This window comes from Diadema antillarum, unplaced genomic scaffold (assembly GCF_040938485.1).
Source record: "Diadema antillarum isolate AM-2024a unplaced genomic scaffold, OU_Dant_1.0 seq00000682_RagTag, whole genome shotgun sequence".
In the NCBI taxonomy this organism is placed as follows: Eukaryota; Metazoa; Echinodermata; class Echinoidea; order Diadematoida; family Diadematidae; genus Diadema; species Diadema antillarum.
The window spans coordinates 2,143,854-2,167,179 of record NW_027271587.1 but is presented as its reverse complement, the minus strand read 5'-3'; the positions used below and the strand labels follow the sequence as shown (position 1 = coordinate 2,167,179).

At 37.3% G+C, this 23,326-nt stretch overlaps 1 protein-coding gene across 1 annotated transcript; it reads right to left on the bottom strand.

Annotated features, from left to right (window-relative positions):
- Window positions 1–1,751: 1,751 nt before the first annotated feature.
- Window positions 1,752–22,020, bottom strand: LOC139737138 (coiled-coil domain-containing protein 60-like). Its single transcript, XM_071647816.1, has 17 exons — window positions 21,576–22,020; window positions 19,990–20,162; window positions 18,827–18,896; window positions 17,526–17,653; window positions 16,710–16,760; window positions 15,808–16,032; window positions 15,160–15,270; window positions 14,198–14,309; window positions 12,093–12,116; window positions 8,826–9,015; window positions 8,302–8,368; window positions 7,682–7,757; window positions 6,983–7,083; window positions 5,238–5,381; window positions 3,867–4,025; window positions 2,823–3,012; window positions 1,752–1,891 (listed from the first exon to the last, which is right to left on the bottom strand). Exons 1-17 carry the CDS (start codon window positions 21,990–21,992, stop codon window positions 1,781–1,783), a joined length of 2,349 nt encoding a protein of 782 aa, XP_071503917.1. The 5' UTR covers window positions 21,993–22,020; the 3' UTR covers window positions 1,752–1,780.
- Between the last annotated feature and the right edge of the window lie 1,306 nt (window positions 22,021–23,326).

Below are 23,326 nucleotides of genomic sequence, written 5' to 3'. Positions count from 1 at the left end.
TAGCACAAAGGCAATTGCGTCCACAAATTCAAGGCATTCTCACCTACAGCACATCATATATAAACTCTTCATTTCACCACACTAACCAATTTGCACACTGACTGTTAATTGATTCAAAATAAATCGTTTGACCCACTTCGATCCAGGATTCTAAGACCTCCATTGACTTAGCAAGGGATCTACCAGGGTCCAGTGCGCAATGGCTTACAAATGCACCCTGGCTTAACAGATTCGGCCATGACTTCACAACAAAGTTGACTGATCCTCACGCTGCAAGGGTATGCTTTCTGAAACTTAACAGTATCTTACCAGCAACAAAAAATAACATTTGAACAGAAGTCAATAAAATCAAATCACTTACTTCTTATTCTACTGACTGCACATTTGCCGATTTCATTCACATTACTTAACATGTTATTCATATTCACTCTACATGCTGTAATCATAATGGCATATCATCCTGTTACATTCGGATGTTGAAGAAGATGTCTCAAGAATTTCTCCAGAGTTCTAATGCTTTGCTTCTGCTGAACACAAGTACAGTCCAATCAAATCTCTTTAACTTTACAGCTTTCTACTTGTTTCTTAGTACTTGGTCAACATCCTGCATGCTGTAAATATGTCCAACATTCATTATCTGCCCAATATTACTCACTTGATCTGTGTATGATGTACATTAATACCTAAAAAATGATTGGGCTGAAATCCAACAGGATCTAAATACTCGGTTTCACACACTGTTTGCACCTTTGTCACCAAATGATTGTTCAGTGACATAGATATCACTGCTTTCAAATGTCATGCATTTTTTTTTCTATAAAGAAAACACAAACAAAATGCTTGTACATTTTAACTATCCCCTCAGTAAGAACCAATCTGCTCATTGCATAGCTATGAAAGCTCACGTTTATAAAAACCAAACTATGATAGTAAAGACAATTTGTCTTGCATGTAGGCAAACTAAACTGAAATTGCCTGAATGAAAGTATTCTTGGTTAAGTTTCTTTATTTGCCTTAAAGAGTTCTTTTCTCAGCTGTAACCAATTACTCATGAACATTGAAAACTTCACTTTAACTGCATCCAGACAGTAGCATGACTGGAAGTACATGGTAAGTTGGATTAAAGTATGACAGATATAATGTCATGTTCCACAATGATTTGTTTTTTCTTAGTTTACATAACATCTATCATTATCTGCCATGAGATATACGTGTAAAGTTGTCCATGTGTTAGAGACAAACATATTCAGTACTGAAGCAATGTAAGGCATATATTGCCATCATCAAGGCGACATACATATTTGAATCAATGTATATCAAATTAGTTTGATATTAATAAAAAATATAATTATGTTCATTAAATAATCATTGCGGTGGTGATACTCCACTGTATAATGTGTCTCTGAATTCAAGTTTACTAATCTTCTCAGCACTGTCTGAGTGCACATAATGTTTTCAAGATATCTCATGCATGGATTTAAACCCCTTTTTGAAGCTCATTTATGAAATATATATGAACACCCACATGCTTTCAAGAAGCAAGCAAGAAGCACTGAATATCTTCTCTACCAATCACACCACAGGTTGGTCCTCCAGAAACCATTTGATGCTATAGCTGTCATGAAAAAGAAACCCTGAATAACCTTGAAGCCACATATTTGGTCCACATCTTGATATCTTGCAAGGTGATTGAGAAAGAACTAAGGTGCAGGGTCCAGAAACGGGCACTATCTGGTGGCAAGTATGGTTGGTATAGCCCACTTTGCCAATTTGAGGAGGATCACATGGTGGCTGGCGGAGCACTCTTTGATCTCAAGACGTTGGGCATCTCGGCATGATACCAAGCCTCAAACTCCTCCACCGACATCCCCACCACTTTCTCCCGCACAAACTGTCATGGAGAACGAAGACAAGATGAAATATTTAGAGTGGGCATATTATCCTCTGATGTCTGAACTTACAACAGTATTGTTAGTGCATTACACTAGGCCTATAATTTCAATGAAATAGACAATGTCTGAATTCTGAAATACATCCTCAACAAGATACAACCCTCAAGCCTTTGAATTTATTACAAGCAGGTGATTTTTTTTTTGTATGTTTTTGTCTAGACCCCCTCTTCCATGAAATTTTATGTCTTGAATTTCAGCTCAAACTATAAGCAAACTACAAAGCATTCTCAAGCTCTTTGTTTTGTGTTTAGGTGTCTGGTATACTTGGTCTCGTATCCCCCCCCCCCCCTTAGTCTAAAGAGAAAAAACAGAGAGAGAGAAAATAAAAGACCCTCTTTAATATTTATAAATCACCAGAAGAAAAGTCAAAGACTTCCTCTATTACAGTTCTTGAGCCCTTACCACAGATTTAAGGAACATACCTGTGGTCCCTCGACCCCCAAAGTGGGGATAGAGGAAGGGGGGGGGGGGGGGGGACTGGGCTGGTATATCATTTTTATATCAGTGGCGGATCCAGGAGGGGGCACAATGGGTGCGCACCCCCTTTAATTTTGTTTTCTCCTTTTTTTTAAGAAATAAAAAGAAAAATTGAAAGGGGCGCGTGCACCTCCCTTTAATTTTTGTTCGTTTTTTTTTTAAAGAAACCATTCTTGACAGCTGATTGTACTGCACTTAAGCCCATTTTTTTTTTTTTTTTGCTTGTCAGCTGATGAAACCTGGAAGTGGCACAAGAAAATACCTGTTCAGTTCCCCCCATTTGTTTTTTGCTTGTCAGCTGACTAAACCCGGAAGTGCTTTGCACCCCCCATCCCCCCTTTACGGAATTCCTGGATCCACCCCCGCATATAGCCATCACAATCTCCCTCTCACCTCAATCGCTGCACTGATGTCAGGGGAACAGAGCTCCCAGTGCCTCAGGCCAGACAGGACGTTGAGGAATTTCTGTGGCGTGGCCTTCCGGCTCTCGATCTTGCCGAGACTCTGGAGCTTAGTCAAGATGGCTGAGCAGGCCAGGTCGTCATTGATGTCGGGCGGTAGGTTGCGGACCAGCTCCTGGTACCTGTGTGCCCAGAAAAGAAACAAAACATTCAACCTCCTTTATCCTCCTGTGGAAAAGGAAACTGAAGTAACCTGTCTCTGACACATATTCAACAGAGTACAGGGTTGTAATGGACTAGATTTGTAATGGACTAGACTACCTAGAAATTATAATGGCAGAAAGTATTCTGCCCTCTTTTAGCTTACACGTTGCAAGCTTTTCTTATGATTCAATTATTTGTTTATTTTTCTCATTCCGCTTTCAAATGAATGTTATACATCTTGTATTGGATTGAGTTTTTGTAAATATTGTATTTGAAATAAATAATGTGATACTGGAAATAAAATTGGAATCGAACTGAATATGTGTGATCTCTTACAGTGGAACACCGCATTAAAATTGACTTTGATGGATAAAGTGAAATGAAACAAAGGAGAGCATAAGAATTTTCATTGAGATTAGACAAAAGAAAGTTAAGTTTGTGCAATTTTATTCCAGTCAATAAAGTCAGCTGAAATAAAGTCAGCTGAGAGAATTTTCATGTAAAATTACTATCAAATTGCTTAACAATTGTTCTGCATTGTCCGCCAATTGGCAAACACACTGGAGGGCTTTCTTTATCATTTGGCACAAAGGTCGTGAAACTAATTTGTTCATGACTAGTGATTAACAAATCCCCCTAATTCCTATTTTGTCACCATGGCCTTCCTGTGGGATTGTACGGTGGCACATTAATACCTATGAGCGGTCTTTCTAATTTACAATTGGGTCAAAGTAGGGATGGATGACGAAAAGCTGATGAAAAATCCTGGCACGTTAGGCTAAGCACACAGGCACACGAAGGGTTAAAGATGACAGGATTGGTGTGTGCCTACCATTTGCTCTCATCCTCCAACTTCTTCTTCCTCTTGTTCTCCTCAGCGAGGAGCTCCTCCTTGTCTTGACCCGCATCCTTGAGGAGCATCAGCTGGGAGCCGATGTGCATGTTGGTCCGGATGGCTTGGAACTTGCTCTCGCTCCGGCTCAACCTCTTCCTGCATAGTGGAAATATACAAGAACCATTTCATAATTCCCATTCTTCAACATAACACAAAGTTTAAGTTTGTCTTGTTTACAAACATCAACAGACATCGCTCTTTTGTTGTTGCTTTGTTCAGTCTTTAAACATCTATATTGCACAAAATCAAACTAAAAACACCATGCTTTGTTCACATTATATAGCTAACACCCTTGCAAGTACACCGTGGTGAATACAGATGCTTAAAGGGACTGTACAGTACTGGTTGAGGTGGGGATTCATGTTTTGAACATTCCTAAGTGAGATAATGAGAAACCTCTTATGAAATATAAAAGAGCATGTAATTTTAAGAAGAATTCAACGTTTATTTGATGAAAATTGGTTGTTCAAATGGCTGAGATATCCAAAAAAGTGATGATAATAATAAAAGGCGACAGGCCACGCCTTTTATTAGGATCTCTTTGTTTCACCTTGTTTTTGGATATCTCAGCCATTTCAAAACTGATTTTCATCAAATAAATTTTTGATACCCCTTAGAATTGCATGTTCTTTGACATCTCACAGAGTGGTTTCTTAATATCTCGCAAAATGTTAAAAGCTAAATCCTCACCTCGACCAGGGCACCATTTCACGAAAGTTGTCAGCGCTGAAAAGTTGTCAGCGCTGACAATCACCATAGTAACAGTCAGTGACAAGAGCGTCTCAGCCAATCAAAACCGAGGATTTTACTGAAATAGTCAGCGCTGACAACTTGTCAGTGCTGACTATATTGATGAAACACCCCCCAGAACTGTACACACCCTTTACCCTTCCTGCACCAATGAGTCAAATGTGCACAAATTTCACACATATACCTAAGGACAGGGAATTAAAGTAACATAAAGAGGGTTATGGTACTAAAGAATGCATTGAGTTGTAGAAGATATGTTCTAGGCTAATCAAGAAAGCCAAGATTTCTCAATTGCAAATGACCGCATCGTTAGTGTGTAAGTTGAACAGTTTTTCTCACAAATTCTATAGTGGGGGGTGGGGGGGGGGGGGGTAATGACTGGCATATGCATGCACTTGTGAAGAATATAATTACATATTTTTTAAATATCAGACTTTCATTTACCTAGTTGTTCAAGATTCATTGTTAGATTTCTCCCTATTGTGTACTCAGTCTCTTACATCAATTATGTGTTTTGATAATTAATCTTTAGTCCTTTGAAATGCAGTGGTGACTTACTTTTCCATGGCTTCCAGCTTGTCATGTAGATTTAGCGCCTGATCCTCGGTGACATCAGCAAACTGGGTCCTGAGTTCAGCCGACAGGTAGGCGTGTTTGCGGCTTGGAAAGATTGGCTTGAATTCTTGGCTCCTGGTGGGTGCACTGGTAGATGGGTGATGATGGGAGAGAAAGGGTTAAGAGTGATTAGTCCGTTATAATGCTCATCATTAAATAGTCTACATAAATACTGGTCAGTGATTGGTCATAGTTCCATCACATGACTAATGCAAAGAAGATCAAAATCATAACGTTGTTAGCAGTATTGTCACTCCATGTAAAGTTATTCAAACAAATACTGCCCATGAAAATTATGAAAATATCTTTTATGTACATGTGGGTTTTGTTCTATTAGGGCCTATACGAATCACTTGGTAAGCAGTGGCATATGTGCACAGAACAAACAAGCTGATTAAACAAAAAATATATGCCCAGAGAACACAAGAAAAATGATTACGATATGACATGTACGTGTCTCTGTAGGTTTTGTTCTTCTATCCATGAATCATCAAGTAAAACACATGCACACAGACTTAGAGATTACTTGTGTGTGTAAACATGTAAAAGCACAAACACACATTGTGTAAATGCATAATTGATCAATAGCACTGCTACTAAACTTTGTTAGTATTTGAACGGAAGCCTCCAGAATCTGAAAGTATGGCCAAGAAATTGGTCATAAATTTTGCATCTACATGCACACATACCAAACTAACAAGAAGCCAAACTAAGTACACACATACACAAACACAAAGGAGACATATTAAATGAACACAAATATGCAAAAAACCAGACACAGGGAATCTTAACATACATCGACTGCTGTGGTGGCTTTCAGTGCATAACAACAAATTAGCATTAGAATGAAACAAGGCTGAGAAACCTTACAAATGCAACCACTTTGAAAAGAAATAATAATGAAGTGACTTAGATGGTTTCAATTCACTCAATGACAGAACAAGGAGGAAGAAAGGGTTCAGAGTGCAGAGTATACAAACTTTAACCTGTTCCATACTAAATTCTGAAATCCCCATAGACTTAATATACAGGCCACCAGGTTCCCTTATAGAACGGGTTAATACTCATTGCCTGCCATTGTTTGACACACAATTGCCTGCCCCCCTGACTCATAAATCAGTGCAGGTGTGTAGTAATGGGCTCATCACGGCTGAATGCACCTGAACAATTGACCCCTTATTAAAGAACTTTGTAGTCCTCACTGGGGAAAACCCCATGTAACCCCTTTAAAACCACTTCCTGGTTATACCATTGAGTTAGGATTACTGATGCATGATACCAGAACCAATGCAAGAAAGTTTATCAATGATCCAAAGTCTGTAGCAACATTAGTCAACAACCAAAAAAAAAAAAAAAATAGAAAAAAGAAATGAAGTGCTTAACAAAGTTGGAATGACAGACTTTGATCAGACTTCAGTGCTTATAGGTACAGCAAGTCTTATGTTGGGCTTGGTCAATTAAATGATATACATTGTACCAATGCCAGTTAGTAATTTCGGCAAAGTCCAAGCTTGTATCAAAATATGTACATATAGAAAGGGAAAGAATTTACTGCAATCAAGAAGACACAAAAGATGCCCTTCATGGATCATGATGGGGGTGATTTTTGTATCCACCAACAGAAAGAACGAATAAAGAGAAAAGAAGAGAAATGAAGGTCTAATTATACTGAAGAGGCAAGCTCTCACCTTTTGGTCCTGTGGAGTTTTCTGTTGGTGGAAGCTACCCATGTGCTCACTTGTTTCTCTCTTGGCCTCTGCTGCTTGTCTTTCTCCTCCAGATCTTGTTTCTATGGAAACCCAGAATGAAAACACCTCATTCTCATATGTAAATTGAGAAAAAAAGTATAAAATTACACTTCTCATTTACGGCTAAATTTTGCGAAAGGTAATGTACATAAAATGAAGAATCACAAAGCTGTGAAACTTTGAGCCACATCTTGTTGGTGGTAAACATACAATCATAGTCATAATTAGATGGAATTCTTGCATGGCAGGCAAACACTTCGATTGACAACACTGCTATCATTTCTCTGCATTTTTTCTTGTGATTTTTTATTTTTTATTTTTTTTTTTGGGGGGGGGATGGTGCATAGAACAACAAATATTGAAGGGAACAAAGGCAGATACAAATAGATATATATAAATATATAGAAAGATAAATAGATAGATAGATAGATAGATAGATAGATAGATAGATAGATAGACAGGCAGATAGATAGATAGATAGATAGATAGATAGATATACAGATTGATAGAAAGATAGAGGGATAGGGAGAGAAAGAAAATCAAGAATAAAATGAGAAAGGGAGGGGAGGCTGTGACACTGGTGGTAGAAGAAATATAACAAACTCTGATCATCGCTAAGAGTCAAGTACCAAAACTCACCGATAACTTGTTTCCAACAGCTTCGCTATGCTTTGTTGAGGGAGTCCCAGAACGGTCACTTAGTACTGAAGGAGATCTGTGTTGGGTAGAGGCACAAAGAGATATGAAATATATGACTGATCTACCTCATAAATGATACCATACACCCATGTAAGTTGCTCCTTCAGTTTCATCTGTCAGTATAAAATAGGATGCACATTGTAGCTGGACCTATCTTCGATATTTGTTGAAATAGTAAGAGCACATGTGAGAAAATAAACACTTGAATGCCTAAAAGTGACCGAAACATATCATCTCTTTTATGATTTGACATGGGCACATGATTTCAAACATATGTAGCATAAGCTGAGCCTTATATCTGTAACACTCATTCAGATGCTTTATCGCATTCTGCTACGAACATATTCAATGATCCATGATACAAGATTAGAAAATTAAAAAAAAAAATCAAAATATTTCATTGTGTTACAGATCCAAATCATTGGTTTTGCTAGAATACTGTTGTATTTGCCACTGAAGTGAAGCTGAATATTGCGAGGTCTCCTAGCAATTACAACCACAAAGTATTACACAAGTGGTGTAGTATGAAGTGCCAAAGATATGGTATACCTTTCACTCACCTGTGTTTTGGAGTATCATGTTCTTCTTGTCTGCCTAAAACAGAAACACTGTCTGGAAGATCTCCAACTGAATAAAAGATATGAATAAAAAGTACGAGTCAGAAAATAGAGATGACTCAATGATTATAGCAAGAATACATTTCATTACCAAGGCATTTTTTTTTGTCTTGAGGCATCAAATATTTCCTTCTTTTGTTCTTATTCTATACTATCAGGGGGACATTTTCAATTCTAGGTTTGACAAATTTTATAGTACAGTCTTGGCCTGTTTTGGGTTGTTTTTTTTTTTTTGCTTGGAAATTGATAAAACAAACTAAAATGAAGAATAACACTAAATATGATGACCGACTTTTCTACATGATAGAAAATAAAGAATGGTTGTGCTAGCCTGGCGCTAGCAACATTTACAATAGTGCAATTCTTCTAGCAGATGACCCTGGAGAACAGGCTTTTATTCATAGTGATAGGAATTTGCCATCAGAAAAATTTCAGTCACTTTTGTCCCACAGAAGTCTGGCACTAACCCTTGTCAGCACCTGCCTCCAGGAAGGAGCTGGTGGTGTCATCATTCTTGGGCGAGGCTGGGGGCTCGATGGAGCTGTGGCCCATGACGGACACGGGCCGGTTGAAGCTGCTGGCGGAGAGGCGCCGCACCGTCCGACTGAAGCTGGAGTTCTGGGTGTTCAGGAACCCTCTGGTGTTTGCTCGTGATTTCTGTGAGATGGAAGACATTGTGGATGGAGGATAAACTAGTGTACTGTATGTCAATACCGCAAGATGTGTGAGAGAAAAATTCATATTTGTGAAATTTTTATACATTTTCTTGATACTGTTCTACTGCTGTAACATCATGAATAGTAAGTTGTGGAGGTCCCATTTGTATGATGTATAACTTGAAATTAATCAAAACTTTGAAAAATTCATGATTTTTGAACAGATTGTCCTTCTGAGCTAAGGACTTAAGCACCATCTCAAGGATCTTAGCTTGCACCTTCAATTCCAAGCACAACAAATGTGGAAATTACTTGGTATATTTATCATTTTTGGTGTAGCAAAAGATTATTTCGGGAATTCAAAAAGGCAAGTAAACAGACTTGAGAAAATCACACTCATTTCCACACTATTCAACATCACTAACATTGTGTTTCATAAGAAGAGTTATATCAATATCATGTCTTTAGGGAAAATGGTAAAAAATAACATGAACACAATGTGCATGATACACTCAATATCCAATGATTTTTAGCAAATGCCATATGAAATATCTCAACATCACTCCAACTACTGTATACGCTATATATTTCGCGGGGGTTTTATTTTCGCGAATTTCGCGAGTCGGGAGCTATTCGCGAAATTAACAACACGCAAAAATATTACCTTCCAAAATGAATCCCTTGCCTTGATGATACGAACATTTCAGTACTAGTATACCATGTCACGGCTTACCGTACAGACCATGCTGGCTAAGCTTGTTTACGCACGTCCACGTCTACTTATGAATACTGTAGAGAGCCAATCCATTATCGCAAGTGGACCACTCATCAGAAATCTAGCGTGATGGATTTAACCACTTCAAAAATTTTGAATTCTAACTTACTAGTTCGCAGAGTTTGGTAAGTTTTTTCCATGCAGTGTATAACTAGTATCATTCTTATTTGCTAGTAAGTTGAAATTCACACTTTCTTTGTCACTTCATATTTTCTCTGGTCTCCCAATCGCGAATTTAACCACTTGCGAAAATGTGTGACAGCGGCAATTCGCGAAAATTTATGTACGCGAAAATTATAGCGTATACAGTATTCACAACTCTCAATGTGTTTTGAAAAAGAAGTTTTACAGTTAATTCCACAGGTGAATAAAATGCACATGGTGAAACTGAAACACACTGAAAATGAAGAGTGCTATACCAATCAATCTAACATCACAGGTGTTAACATGACACTGTATTTGAAAACTCACAACAGCGAAAAACATGTTCAACTTTTACTATACTTGATGAACATTTAGAAATCATGTTTCCAGCCTCAAGTAGAGCTTTATTTCCTTGAAGCTTCTTTTTTTATGAAGATTTCTAATTTCTCTCAAGTAAGCTGATCAATGCGAAGAGACAACAAATATTAATAATTAGTTAGCTCTCGGAATTATTATTATTGTTTTTAATATCATTGAGTTGGACCTATTTTCCAGTAAAACACTGTCTTATCAACTTCGGAAAAAGACTGATAACATGAAGATTGTCTCTGGCATCTATGAGAGGTAGACTCTAAAAAATCAAAATGTGTAAAGGTTGAAATTATTCTCCCCATGATGAGGCTTTTTCAAATTATCCTGTTCCTGATGTGTGACAAGAACGCCCCTACCACAGTGTAGCACTGCCATATCACACAACTGCACTACAAGTGTGTAAGGTAACGATGTTGCCCCTGACAACACCAAATGCAAATTATGCATACATAATGAGCACGGACATATATCTTCCATGATTCCAGTGTCACAGTGTTGATTACAGCTACACTGTAATGTAAACCAAGTGTCAATGATTTATAACGTACATGTATGTCATTACAAAATTTGATCCATCACAGGTGTAAAGAATAAATTGTAAAGAGGATTGCAATTATCATGCATTGTTTGTCAATATCTACATTAAAATCCACTAATTTTGTTTGTCTCTGTCAAAAGAATGTTATTAGGAGGAATGCCTTGCAAAAATATTGTATGCTTATTTGTTATCAAACACTGTATATAACATATTTATTACTATATCTAATACATGACGTACCTAAGTACACTGTAAGGTAAGATGAAAATGAAAATGAATGATAATAATTGATTACTCTGTAGGAGGGCTCTTGAGAATATCCTTCAACAATAGATTGAATACATGTCCTTGTGGTTCTTATTAAAATACCCAAATCAATTCCAATTTTATGATCATAATTACTGTATAATCAGAATTAAAATCATCAGTCTTAAAGGTCCAGTTTACCTTTGGGAGCAGTCATTTGCAAAATGTTCAAGAGATCGCCTTTCATGCATATGTGTAGGTCAGTTGTACCACAAAACACCCTTCCATGTGAAAGTTTTGCAATAAAGCCTAAGTTATAAGGAGATGTCAGCATTTTTCTTAATAAGCCGTAACGGTATACGGTTTAGTTTGGAAACATTTCTATTATAACTATTGTTCACATTTTGTATATTTAACAATACTTAGAATCGATTTTACTTATTCAAATTTTCACAGTGGTTGTTTCTATCCCTAACTCACACTTAAGAACTATTTTAAGCACTAATGCTGGGTTTTCGTTTCAGCTGCAAATGGTAAATTATGCCTTTAATGGCATACATTTTGTATTATCATTAGAATCATTATCAACATTTTTGAAATCACTGTTATTACTACTACTATACTCTATTAGTATAACTACTTCTACTATACTACCACTGATGTGGCTGATGTTACCCTATAGGTTGTACTCCCAGTGCTACTGCTACTACTACTGCTGCTGGCGGTGGTGGTGTTGCTGCGACTATATTTACACTATACTACTATGAATTACTACTAACTACAATGTATCAATTAAAACAAACAATGCTGTAATCCTCACATGGCCATTACAGTGGTGAAATAAAAGAAGTACTTTTTTTCATTAGAAAATGGCATGAACATCCAATGCAAAGTTATAAAAAAGACAATATTATTATTAAAAACTGTGGTGCATTTTGCACACTGTGCATGGTTGTTAGTACACATTCTCACTGCACTCTAAATATTGGATAAAATGTGTTACCTGGAACAAACTGGGCAAACCAGCCTATATATCAAGGGAATAATAAGTCAGGATCATGAATTAAGAACCCAAGGACATACATGTAGTGTTTGAGGTAATATATAATGCAACCAAAGAATACCATTGGATATGATATGCCATATACACAAATGTACATGTACATGAGGTTATATATAATTACGTAATGATGAGAGAAAGTGATGCAAAGGTATATTTCAAATCACATATCATGCAACTACAATCTATTCATTGTGAAATGTAGAGTAAGTTCACTTTGATTACTGCTGTATCACAATACTATATCAAAGGCTACATGTACGTGGTTATGATTACTATATCAGTGATATTGTAATTATACACTTAGTTGTGGGATATAAGATGATTACCAGGTGATAATATAATTATGTGCATGAGTACATAATAATAACCTCCTGATGTTACACTGCTCTTTTGCTATGACAATCTCACAATCAGAGCTTCTGAGCTAGAATTGATCTTGAAGTCCACACAGATATCAAAGTATTGAGCTGATAATGTAACATCACAGGTGTTCTTGAGATTTAGTAAAAAGATATCTATTCAGCTATTCTGATCTCTCATGTCTGAATGTGTGAATGAGGTATCACAAATTTAGGTTTTCTTCATCTGATTGGGTAAATTTTCTTGTGTGCTTTATAATACAAAGTAGTGATAGAATGAACTAGCGCATCAACTGAGGCACAAACTCACTGCGGGCTGCACAACACTAACTTCTAGCCCAGGAATAAATGCAAGCAAATTTGTTGCTTGCTGTATGTATAGTATCATTATCTATTTGATCCTGTTACAGTATATGGTATGAAATGAAGCATATTTGTATTGTGTAAAATGCACAATCAAGATAGGCTATTGTGCAATGTATTTCTCCGATATTAGATTTTGGAAAACGATGTTTACATGTGCACACGTAAGACGTCTCCGTTACAGAGTCCAGGCATTTACCTAAATTGTTTTTTTTTTTTTTTTTTTTTTAGAATCAGTACGAACACAAAAACTACAGATGTACCATTTGGAAATGAGGAATTTAAAAGATGGGAATGATTTTCTTACTGATTAAGATAAACAAGCACATATAAAGATGCTACATGTATGCTATAATATCATTGCTGCACAACAAACATACATGTATGGAAGCATGTTGTATTTGCATGATAAAGAAATGTATGCACTTTGGATTCAATCAATTACATCATGATTATCATAACTGTGCAACAATTCCAGTGAATAATGGTTTAATGTTTGATAATAACCGATTATATTCTGAGAGTAAAACAAACAGACAGACAAATTGTAGTCATACTTGTTCACTTCCCCTCTTCCCCTGGTTACCACAGATGATTGCAAAGAAAAAAGATATAAGAGTATATGATAAAATTGGCATGCATTTGTGCCTACCGTGATTGTTAAGCAAACAAACATCACATTAATGGCATGGTAGAATTTCATTAAAAAAATATATTTTGTATCAAGGAAATTAAAGCATACCCTGATGGTATGAATGATTAGTAAATAATTGCAGTTCAATCACTTTTACAATGCTTAAACTACTTCAAAGATTTAATCAGTAGCAGCAGTTGTGATGAATTGAAAATTCTATGCATGCTTTGTCAACAAAAAAACTCTTGACAACCACAAAGCTTGCCAGAAGCATGCTCTACCTGGCAACTACTAAGTGAATTCCTGACTGAGGAACTTAATTGGAGTGAGAGGTGGATGAAATGCTTCGTTACCAGGCCGTAGGAAGAGAAACATTGATGAATTCATATACAATAGAGAAATGACTGATTGACACCTAACTCTGAACCAGGTTTCATTTTTCTATTTCTTTCATTCAGACATACAGTCTTTCTTTCTATATTATACACATCTATCGCATCAGTGCTGAATTCTATCATAATATCTTGTCCCAAGTTACTCCACAGAGGTCACATTTTCTCATGCAATAATATGAATTAAACAATCTTTATTGGCCTTGTTAGCAGTGAAAGTTATATCTTTATTAGTGCTGCTCATGCATGTCTGCCTTTAGTCTTAGTTTCCATAGCAACAGAGTTCAAAAGACTTACCAGGTGGCCAGCACCCTCTCCAGTGATGAAGGCATTCCACCTCGTATCGAGGTTTTTGTCTTTCCTCAACTTCTGCACTGTTGTCTTGCAAAACGTCTTCTGCTCCAGAGATCTGACATGCAGTAACAAGTGAAGGTGATAATATGGTCACATAATGGCAATTTGTACAATTCTGGAACTCACCGGTAGGTATACATTTTTTAGTTTTTCCTCAACTTCTACATGGTTGCCAGGCAAACGGTTGGTTGCTGTAAACACAATGCATCAAACTCATGAAGGGTATGTTTATATTTGTATAGGTACAGAGTCTTTATAGTCTACTACTTTGGAATAAAAAAAAAATTGTCGCCAGGCTTTGCTTCATTCGTACTATAACATGCTATGCAAACTTGATCAGAAATTCCGCTTTGGAGGAGAATAAAACATGGCTAACTGACATGGTTATAATGCATTTGCATGGGGCTGAATTGCGTAACTCTGTGCAGAGAAAACACAGTCAACTTTCACACTGGGAAAACACTTGCATTAGATTACTTTTCTTTCACAAAAATACTGTAAAAGCTGTTATATTTGCGAGGGTTTAATTTTTGCAAAATTCGTGAATCACTGTTGGACCACAAATTTAACAACATGCGAAAATATTGTGAATGGACAGATATTGGTGCCCCTATGATAGCCTCGCACCACAAAAACATCTCACGAAAATGTCTGTGACCTCCTCATTCGTGAAAATATCTGTTTGTGAAAATGATAGCTTTTATAGTATCAAGCAAATGTAATTATTACCAACATTTTCCACCATACTTAATATAATTGATATTTCTTGTCATTGTTCTCCTACATGTTCAAAAGTGAAAAGATGTCTAGCAGCACTGCCAATCATGATTAAAAGAATGCAACACATCACACACCCACAGAAGAAGTAAAACAAATCTGGGGGAAAAACGAGGAAACCAACACACCTATACTTGATGTTCCAGCATTTGCTAATTGGTTCCATGGCTGCTGGAGGCTCTATCGTCATGGCTTCCAGGATCCAATTGACTGCACACATCTGGCGGAAGATTGCTCTCCTGGTGGATGAGGAACAACAAGAGGAAACCATCTTGAGCACAAACAGGGTAATCGTATACATGTAAGGATCCCACATTCTGTGCCGGGCCTTTATGCAAGATTCTGATTGATCACTAGTCATAAAATGGAAATGTAAGTTTACAGCATTTTTTTCTTTTCTTTTTTCAGAAAAAATTGCTTGGTTGATGACCATCATGTATAATATGTCTTGGAGAGCTGGCACTTTATATTCATCTTCATACTGATATACTGATATATATCATGAGCAGATTTTTCTGCTTTAGTTAGGCCTACATGTAATTCAGTATCCATGTTTATTTGGTATCTCTCATTTTCCTTGCTTTTTCTTTCTTTTCTTCAAATAAAACTTATCATTACATTAATGTGTTTCAATAGTCATTCTCTGTATGTTAGAATGCAGTATACCACAACAATATGTCAACTATATCTAATCGGATCATTAATTCATATATTTTTTTGTATCACACAGTGAGCCAGTGCAGACTGTATAATAGAGCCTGCTACTTATTTCTTACTTGTCTGATTCATCACTCTCTGGATCAATGTTGATGTTGGAGTGGCAGGGGGTGTAAGGGCGTGGCGGCTCGACCAGTCTCTTGCTCCTCCTCCTCTTGTTTGGGGAGGATGCCATGCTCAGGATGGACTTGGAGGAAGCCATCGTCATGGCAGTGGGTGGTGGGACGTGGTCCGCAGAGGATGGCTGATCCTCCTGGCTCTCTGGCTGGGTGGATGGAGTATCGCTGTAGGAAAGGGGGAGCAGCAAAATGGTAGTAGTATTTATCAGAGAACTAGCTCTCCAAAAAAAAAAAACACAAACAAACAAACAAACAAACAAACAAACAAAATGAAACAAACAGACTCCCCAAACATTTTTTTTTACAATATTCAAGACCTTTTTGATCAAAGCAAGCCCTTCAAGAAACACTCCATTCAAGCATGACTGAATTAACACGTCCTGCATCATATAAAGCTCTAAAGGGTCTAAAATTCCAGCTCTGGTCATATTAAACGCATATAAATAGGCCACTCACTTTTAAATTCTATGATTAACTGAATCCAAAGTTCTGCATTTTCATTAAGAAGTGTGATAGACTGAGAGAGTTCAAAGGACAAATCAAAGCAGAAAAGATTGCTAAATAATGGTAATGAGCGTTATATTTTCATACAGATGGAATTACTATTTCAAAAGACTTTTACATAATATCCTGCATAGATACAGACATATATGTATAAATCCACAAAGAGGGCAGTTTGGGTTCTATAAGCGCCATTGGACACTATAATGCCATGAAGCTGTGCACAGTTTGGGCAATTGTTGAATCTATGCCCAGAATTTCAATCAATCTGAATTGAGGATTCATCAAATGAGGTATAATTACGCATCATATTCTGCTGAATTTCACACATTAGTACTTACAACTGGAATGTCACCTCCTTTCTGCTCTCTGGTCTCTGTGTCATGTACAAACTGCAGGAGGAAATAGAATTGAAAAGTTTAGAATGTATTGCCTAGAACATTACAGGTCTTCTTCAGTTCATATCATTTATCCCATTTCCAACATATATAATCATTTGAATATAGTCATTTGACTAAAATAATAAATAAACATTTGAATATACATAACAACACAACAATGTAATGAATTCCTGTGATTCTTTCTAACTTCACAGTGACAGAGAAGGAAACCGTATAGCTATAGCTTCCATCTGTTTTACAATACACTGAAATATACAATGGTACAATGAATAGAAACAACAGCTTTAACATAACCCTATCGCTAAACACAATCATACTGCATCTAAATGTGATGTCAACTTCCGTTTGTACAATGGAGAATATATACTAAGGTTACAAGCTTTTGATATCATTCAGATCTACATATAAAGAATATGTTCGCAAAAACCGATAAGTCCATTTTTAAAGATTTTGAAGTACGGTCTCTGTCATACAGTACAAAATAATACCTTTTTAATGATATATTGGTCATTATATATAAAGGTACATTTTTGAAATTATGGTCAAATGAAGCAAAAATGTTCTTATTATTCTCTTTATTTTTCTTGACCTTTAATCGCAAATATCGGCAAATATGGACTTATCAGTCTTTGCGAACAAACTCTTCACATGGCACATCAAGTGCATTGCTGAATGAAACATAAATCCAGGATTTGGGCAAAGTAGTTAAAAGTAGTGACAGTATTCCTGGGTCTGAATGGGTCAGGTGACCTTTACCTGAGACTTTCTTCTTTCTCTAGCTCCTCATCAGTCTCGCCCTCATCGGATACCTCCACCACGGCTGGCTGCCACTCCGTCTTCCTCAGCTGCTCCTTTCGCAGCCTTTCATTGTGTTCGGCATTCACCTACAAAACGAGCAAATTGGTTCCACGAATTGATAGTTTCACATACCACACTTGACATCTCAAACGTGCACATTGTGTCATATGCATACACTTATAGAACTTGAACTTCCAATTCACAATATATATTGAATTTATCTATCAATTCACAATATATAGACTTGTACTTATTTGGTCATTTAACAAACTTTGATCAGCTAAAAAAAAGAAAAGAAAAGTAGCTCACTTTTGTTTAAAGGAACGACCTCTGTGCAGATCTTTTTTTTACCCAACATGCAACAAAATCTGCACCCGGTAAGATTTTAGTATATTTGAACTATCTGCTCTCTGGTATATTATGATGTCATAAACTGCCAGCCTATGAGCCTACTAGTATTGAATGACGCTATGAAATGTCTACCTTTGAACCATTGATACATGTATTGTATCCTCTGGAAGCCCCATTTGAGAAAATAATCACCACATGATTGCCACCATAAAAACCCTTACACCCTTCATAATTGTACTAAAGGTCAGTGTCAAGTAGTAATTATTGGATGACCCTTGAAAATGTTATGATGAAAAGGGACAAGTACAGGATTACACTCTACATTACACTGGCCACAGTCACACTGGCAAAAGATCGCACAGTTTAATATTGTAATCTTTAAGATCTTGAAGTTTTGCCAGTGTAAACCGCAAACTTCATGCGAAACTTCTTGCAAAATTTCCCACTCAAAATAGGGAAATTTAAGAGACCTCAACCCATGACTGGGTAGTCTGAATGTTCACAGCTGAAACTTCATGAAGATTGTCACATGACCAGTCCTCCAACTGTTTGCGGGCGGTGCCTCCGAAGTGCATGGTCAATGGGATGCACATGTGTGCACTGTTATGTCAAAATCAGAGTTGACAGATGACACGCACTTCTAAATTCTTTGTTGTGCATGCACACCAGAGACCCTAAGTTTGCAAACTTAAACTTCGAGAAGTTTGGCCCCCAGTGTGGCTGGATGAGCATACTTCACAAAGACTTCTCGATCTTAAACTTCATGATCTTTTGCCAGTATGACTGCAGCTAATGTCTCATGGTCTTTATCAGGAGCTGGTCATCAAACTAACATATAAATTGGCTGAAATCACGAGGTAGAGAAAGCAGGACGGGTATTCATGTCATAAATGAAATTTTTGACTTACCCTTGTTTCTTCCTGCTCCCGTATCATGGTAAAGACACCATGTCCCAACTTGGCCAGTTTGACCATTACCCTGGAGAAAAAAGAAGAAGACCATATATACCAGTAATATGAACAAGGAAGAATATATATGGTAGATATAGAGATATTAGATGAATAGACAGACAGTGAGAGAAGAGAGAGAGAGAGAGAGAGAGAGAGAGAGAGAGATGGGGAGAAGGAAGAGATTAGAAAGAAATACAGATCGAGAGACAGCAATAAGAAATGCAACAAAGTTTGAGAATGGGAAATAGTATCTACACTATCAATGCTCATACATGTATATACAGTGTACAACACTGGATGAAATTTCATTTGTGTACACCAAACATATAAGCTGGGGCATTTTGTCTAGTATTGTGGGAGAACCAAAAATGGATAATGTGATATACAGAATTCCTCTCATGCACTTTCAATTTCAATATCAAACATTAATCTAAACCATGTATATAAGCTTGTCATGAACCCTCCACTGCATATCCTATAAATGTATCTCAGTGAATAGATTTTGTTTGTTATCCCTATGCAGTGCAGTTCAAATTTTGTTGTAGTAGTGTACTTTAGACTATTGGACAGCATCTGAACTTTAACTCATGTAATATTTGCTGTAAAGAATTTTCTGATTCACATCACAGCTATTTTCAATCTATGATGTGAAAATTGAATACAATATATTGCCTAAAACAAAAGCATAAAGTGTGTTTTACTTTAAGTGGTGACGATGATGAATTCAGAATTCATGGTGAAGGATAAGTGGGCTCAGTATATTGATGAGCTCTTGCCATCATCTCAAACTGTATCAAACACTCATTATGCCAAGCAATATGCAACATATGAAGAGTTGCATAGGAAAATGGGATGGCGCCATTTTCAAACATTCTAAAGTACCTAAGTCCATTATAAGATAGAGAGAATAAATCCTTTCCAGTGAAAACTCACTCGTGAATTTAACAAGGAATATTCTGAAGTTACGATAAAAGATATCCTGTATTTTCTCATCATTTTCTTTAAAGTTTTAATTGTAAACATCTCAACTTAACAAGAATGGAGTTAGCTTGCTTTATGATAAAATTCTTCATATTTTGTTCATGATAAACATTGATCACTGCTGGTTCTGTGAGGCATACCTCCCTGTCGAAACCTCTTTGTTGAGGGACTTGTGGTTCTTGTTGTTCCGTCGGATGACAAACTTGTAAGGTTTGGGTCTGTCGGGGTCCTCCTCAGCCCCCTTGTCCTTCCCATCTTTGTCTTTGTCTTCCCCATCCTCGTCGGACGGCTTGAGGGGCTCATCGGCAGCGGGCTTAGGGAGAAAGAGGAAACAGATGAGATGAAGCATTTAACAAACCCTGAACTAATGTTTGCACTTTACAACAGCAGCCAAATATATCTGAAATAATGCATACAATGTATGTGTATGTTACTAAAATACATTCAGACAAGTTGAAGTTGGAGTATCACCACTAGCAAATCATATACTGTATACGCTATATATTTCGCGGGGGTTTTATTTTCGCGAATTTCGCGAGTCGGGAGCTATTCGCGAAATTAACAACACGCGAAAATATTACCTTCCAAAATGAATCCCTTGCCTTGATGATACGAATATTTCTGTACTAAAATTTTAGTATACCATGTCACGGCTTACCGAACAGACCATACTGGCTAAGCTTGTTTACGCACGTCCACATCTACCGTACTTACGAATACTGTAACTTTGTTAGAGAGCCAATCCATTATCGCAAGGGGACCACTCGTCAGAAATCTAGCGCGATGGACTTAACCACTTCAAAAATGTTGAATTCTAACTTACTAGTTCGCAGAGTTTGGTAAGTTTTTTTCATGCAGTGTATAACTAGTATCATTCTTATTTGCTAGTAAGTTGAAAATTCACACTTTCTTTGCCACTTCATATTTTCTCTGGTCCCCCATGGCGAATTTAACCACTCGCGAAAATGTGTGACAGCAGCAATTCGCGAAAATTTATGTACGCGAAACTTATAGCGTATACAGTATTTGTATACAGAAGTATATTTGTATGTCAGCTGTTGTAGGGACTATGTTCAAACATTGTTGATCGCACATACAAAGTTGAGATATGTTATAATTTTAACACAAAAAACGGATATCCTACTATACAATGTAGATGCAATACATCAGAAGGGACTTAGAATAATTGTGTGAAAATATAAATATTAAACAAAATGTATGAATTACAACTTTTTAATCTTGGTATAAGAGAGATGAGACTTCACTTTTGTATGTCCATATTCTTGTCATACATGATGTACTTCGTAATGGAATTGCATGACATACAAATATGTACAGCTGTACATGCGTATTGTTTTTTTTTTTCAGTTCTTGTATGGGGAAAGGTCAAAGTATATGAAATTGTGCTGCAAAATGAATGTACAGTTGTATTTGTCTCATTTTCAACTGAGACACTGTTTACATGTAATTTCTGCTATACTGAACATCATGCACCTACATTTGTATATGTCACTATATTTATTACAGGATATACCAAACTGTTCCAAAACTCTATGGAAATAAATCTATGAAAATGAAACAATTATATAAACAAATCACCACAGCTTTAACACACCTAGTGTATTTCACTGTCGGCCTACTACTTATAATTGTTGAAAAAGTTGATAAGTATGGATGAGGATGCAAATATGTGATTTACTGAAGTGTGTTTCTTCAGTATTTTAACACTCACTTCTTGAAGCTGCCCCAGAGCAGACAAAATTAGCTGCTTCGAGTCAAGTTCCAGTGGGCCTCCCAGCAACTCGTAGGGCTTGTAGTTGACTGACTTGTAACCCTGTTCATTCATCTGTTTGGTCCTTCTGGCGTAATTATCCAGGAAAACTTGTTCCCTGTTGGGCGAAGCGCAGTTGTAGTGGCTGTCGGACCGAGCGAGTATACGAAGGCCCTGGTGAGATTTCAGCGGCAGCGGCCGGGTCTGTATGCAGGCGGAGTCGTCTTTGCCCGCGGGAGCGCTGGAGAAGGCGGCATGGGAGCGAGCGACGTCGAGCACGGCTTGGTGGGATTTGATGGGTGCGCTCTTTCCAGCGTTCCGATGTTCGTAGCCCTTAACCGGCATACTTTTGGTGTGCATCATCGATTTCATAGGTAAAAAAACTAGTTGACAAAATTTACCTGGCGATAACTTCACGGCGATGCATGACAAATATTATGACATGACATGTTCCGCGACAGCGAACAGCTGCAGCTACGGGACACAGAGCGAAAAGTTTGTTGGCTCACACCAACTTCATTGAACTGTTCACTGCTTCGGATATAGACGAAGCAAATAGAATGATCATTCTTGCATAAAATAGTCCTATAAAAACTCCCGAATTTGTAAGTACGTGAAAGTATGATACCCACAACTTGTTTCACAGTTGCGAAACACCAGAAGGTTGGAAAAAGTCCAAACGAAGAGTTATTCCAAAGTTACCTGTCCCGTATCCAGTTGAATAGTCATACACTTGTGTACACTCACTGGTGCTACTCTGTTCGCACGTTATTTGCCGATACCAGTACCAGCGGACAAGTGTAATGGCTGCGCAGTGTGTACAGAGATCCCTTCCAACAAATATACTCCACTTGTAAGAAAACAAGTTTTGGTAATCAAACATAACTAAAAAGATATCAAACCTTAACAGAAGGAATAAAACTGAATTAGACTATTTTTTTCTATTATTTAAAAATGAACGAAAATAATTTTAATGGGACAAAATGCACAAATTAAAAGTATTTCTTTCCACCTCGGTTTACAAGAAAGAGGAGGGTGTGCGCTACTACTAACAGCCAATTATATACCACCGCTCTGTAGTTGCTACGCTACGGTAGTAAACTATTGTTCGCCTAATGTCTCGGGGCAGTAATTCTTCGGCAAACGAGCTACCGCGCTGTGAAGTGTTTAACATAGCTCTAGAGTACCAGTCCTGGTTAATTCCCCCTTAGAACATTCCCCACGGGCTTCATCAACTCGGATACAAGAAACCCAAGAATTACGGAGACAATTGTAATATTTGTTTTACAAGGAGCTCGCTAGCAAAACGTAACTGTTTGCCCTTTTTGTACATACACCACGGGAATTTGAAGACGGGTATAGCGTAGGCATAAAATCTGAACCCGTGCCTTATCTAGATTCGTGCAATGATGTACAATAGGCGAGAACGCTGTAGGATGATGTTAAAGACAAACCTTGTGTTATTGGAATCAGTCTGCCAGTGTTTGTTTCATCATCGATCCAAGGACATTTCATTGACGTGAGATATATTAGGCGAGGGAAGAAGTGTCCGAACAATGGCTTCGAACAACAACTCAAGAAAGAACTAACAGCATACATAATTCAAAAGAGCAATGCAACGAACGATATCTAAGATATATTCCCTAGTTCACAAACTCCATCTCAACGCTTGTCTCCATCCCCTTTGTCCCTTGCGCTTAACAGTA

What these genes read in the sequence shown, in the direction of transcription:
- LOC139737138 (XM_071647816.1), bottom strand. Translation starts at nt 21,992, where the DNA reads ATGAAATCGATGATGCACACCAAAAGTATGCCGGTTAAGGGCTACGAA. An exon ending in AAAGAGGTTTCGACAGGGAG is followed by an intron (nt 18,897 to 19,989) that starts GTATGCCTCACA and finishes TTTTTTCTCCAG; the next exon opens with GGTAATGGTCAAACTGGCCA. An exon ending in ACATCAGTGCAGCGATTGAG is followed by an intron (nt 1,892 to 2,822) that starts GTGAGAGGGAGA and finishes TCTCCATGACAG; the next exon opens with TTTGTGCGGGAGAAAGTGGT.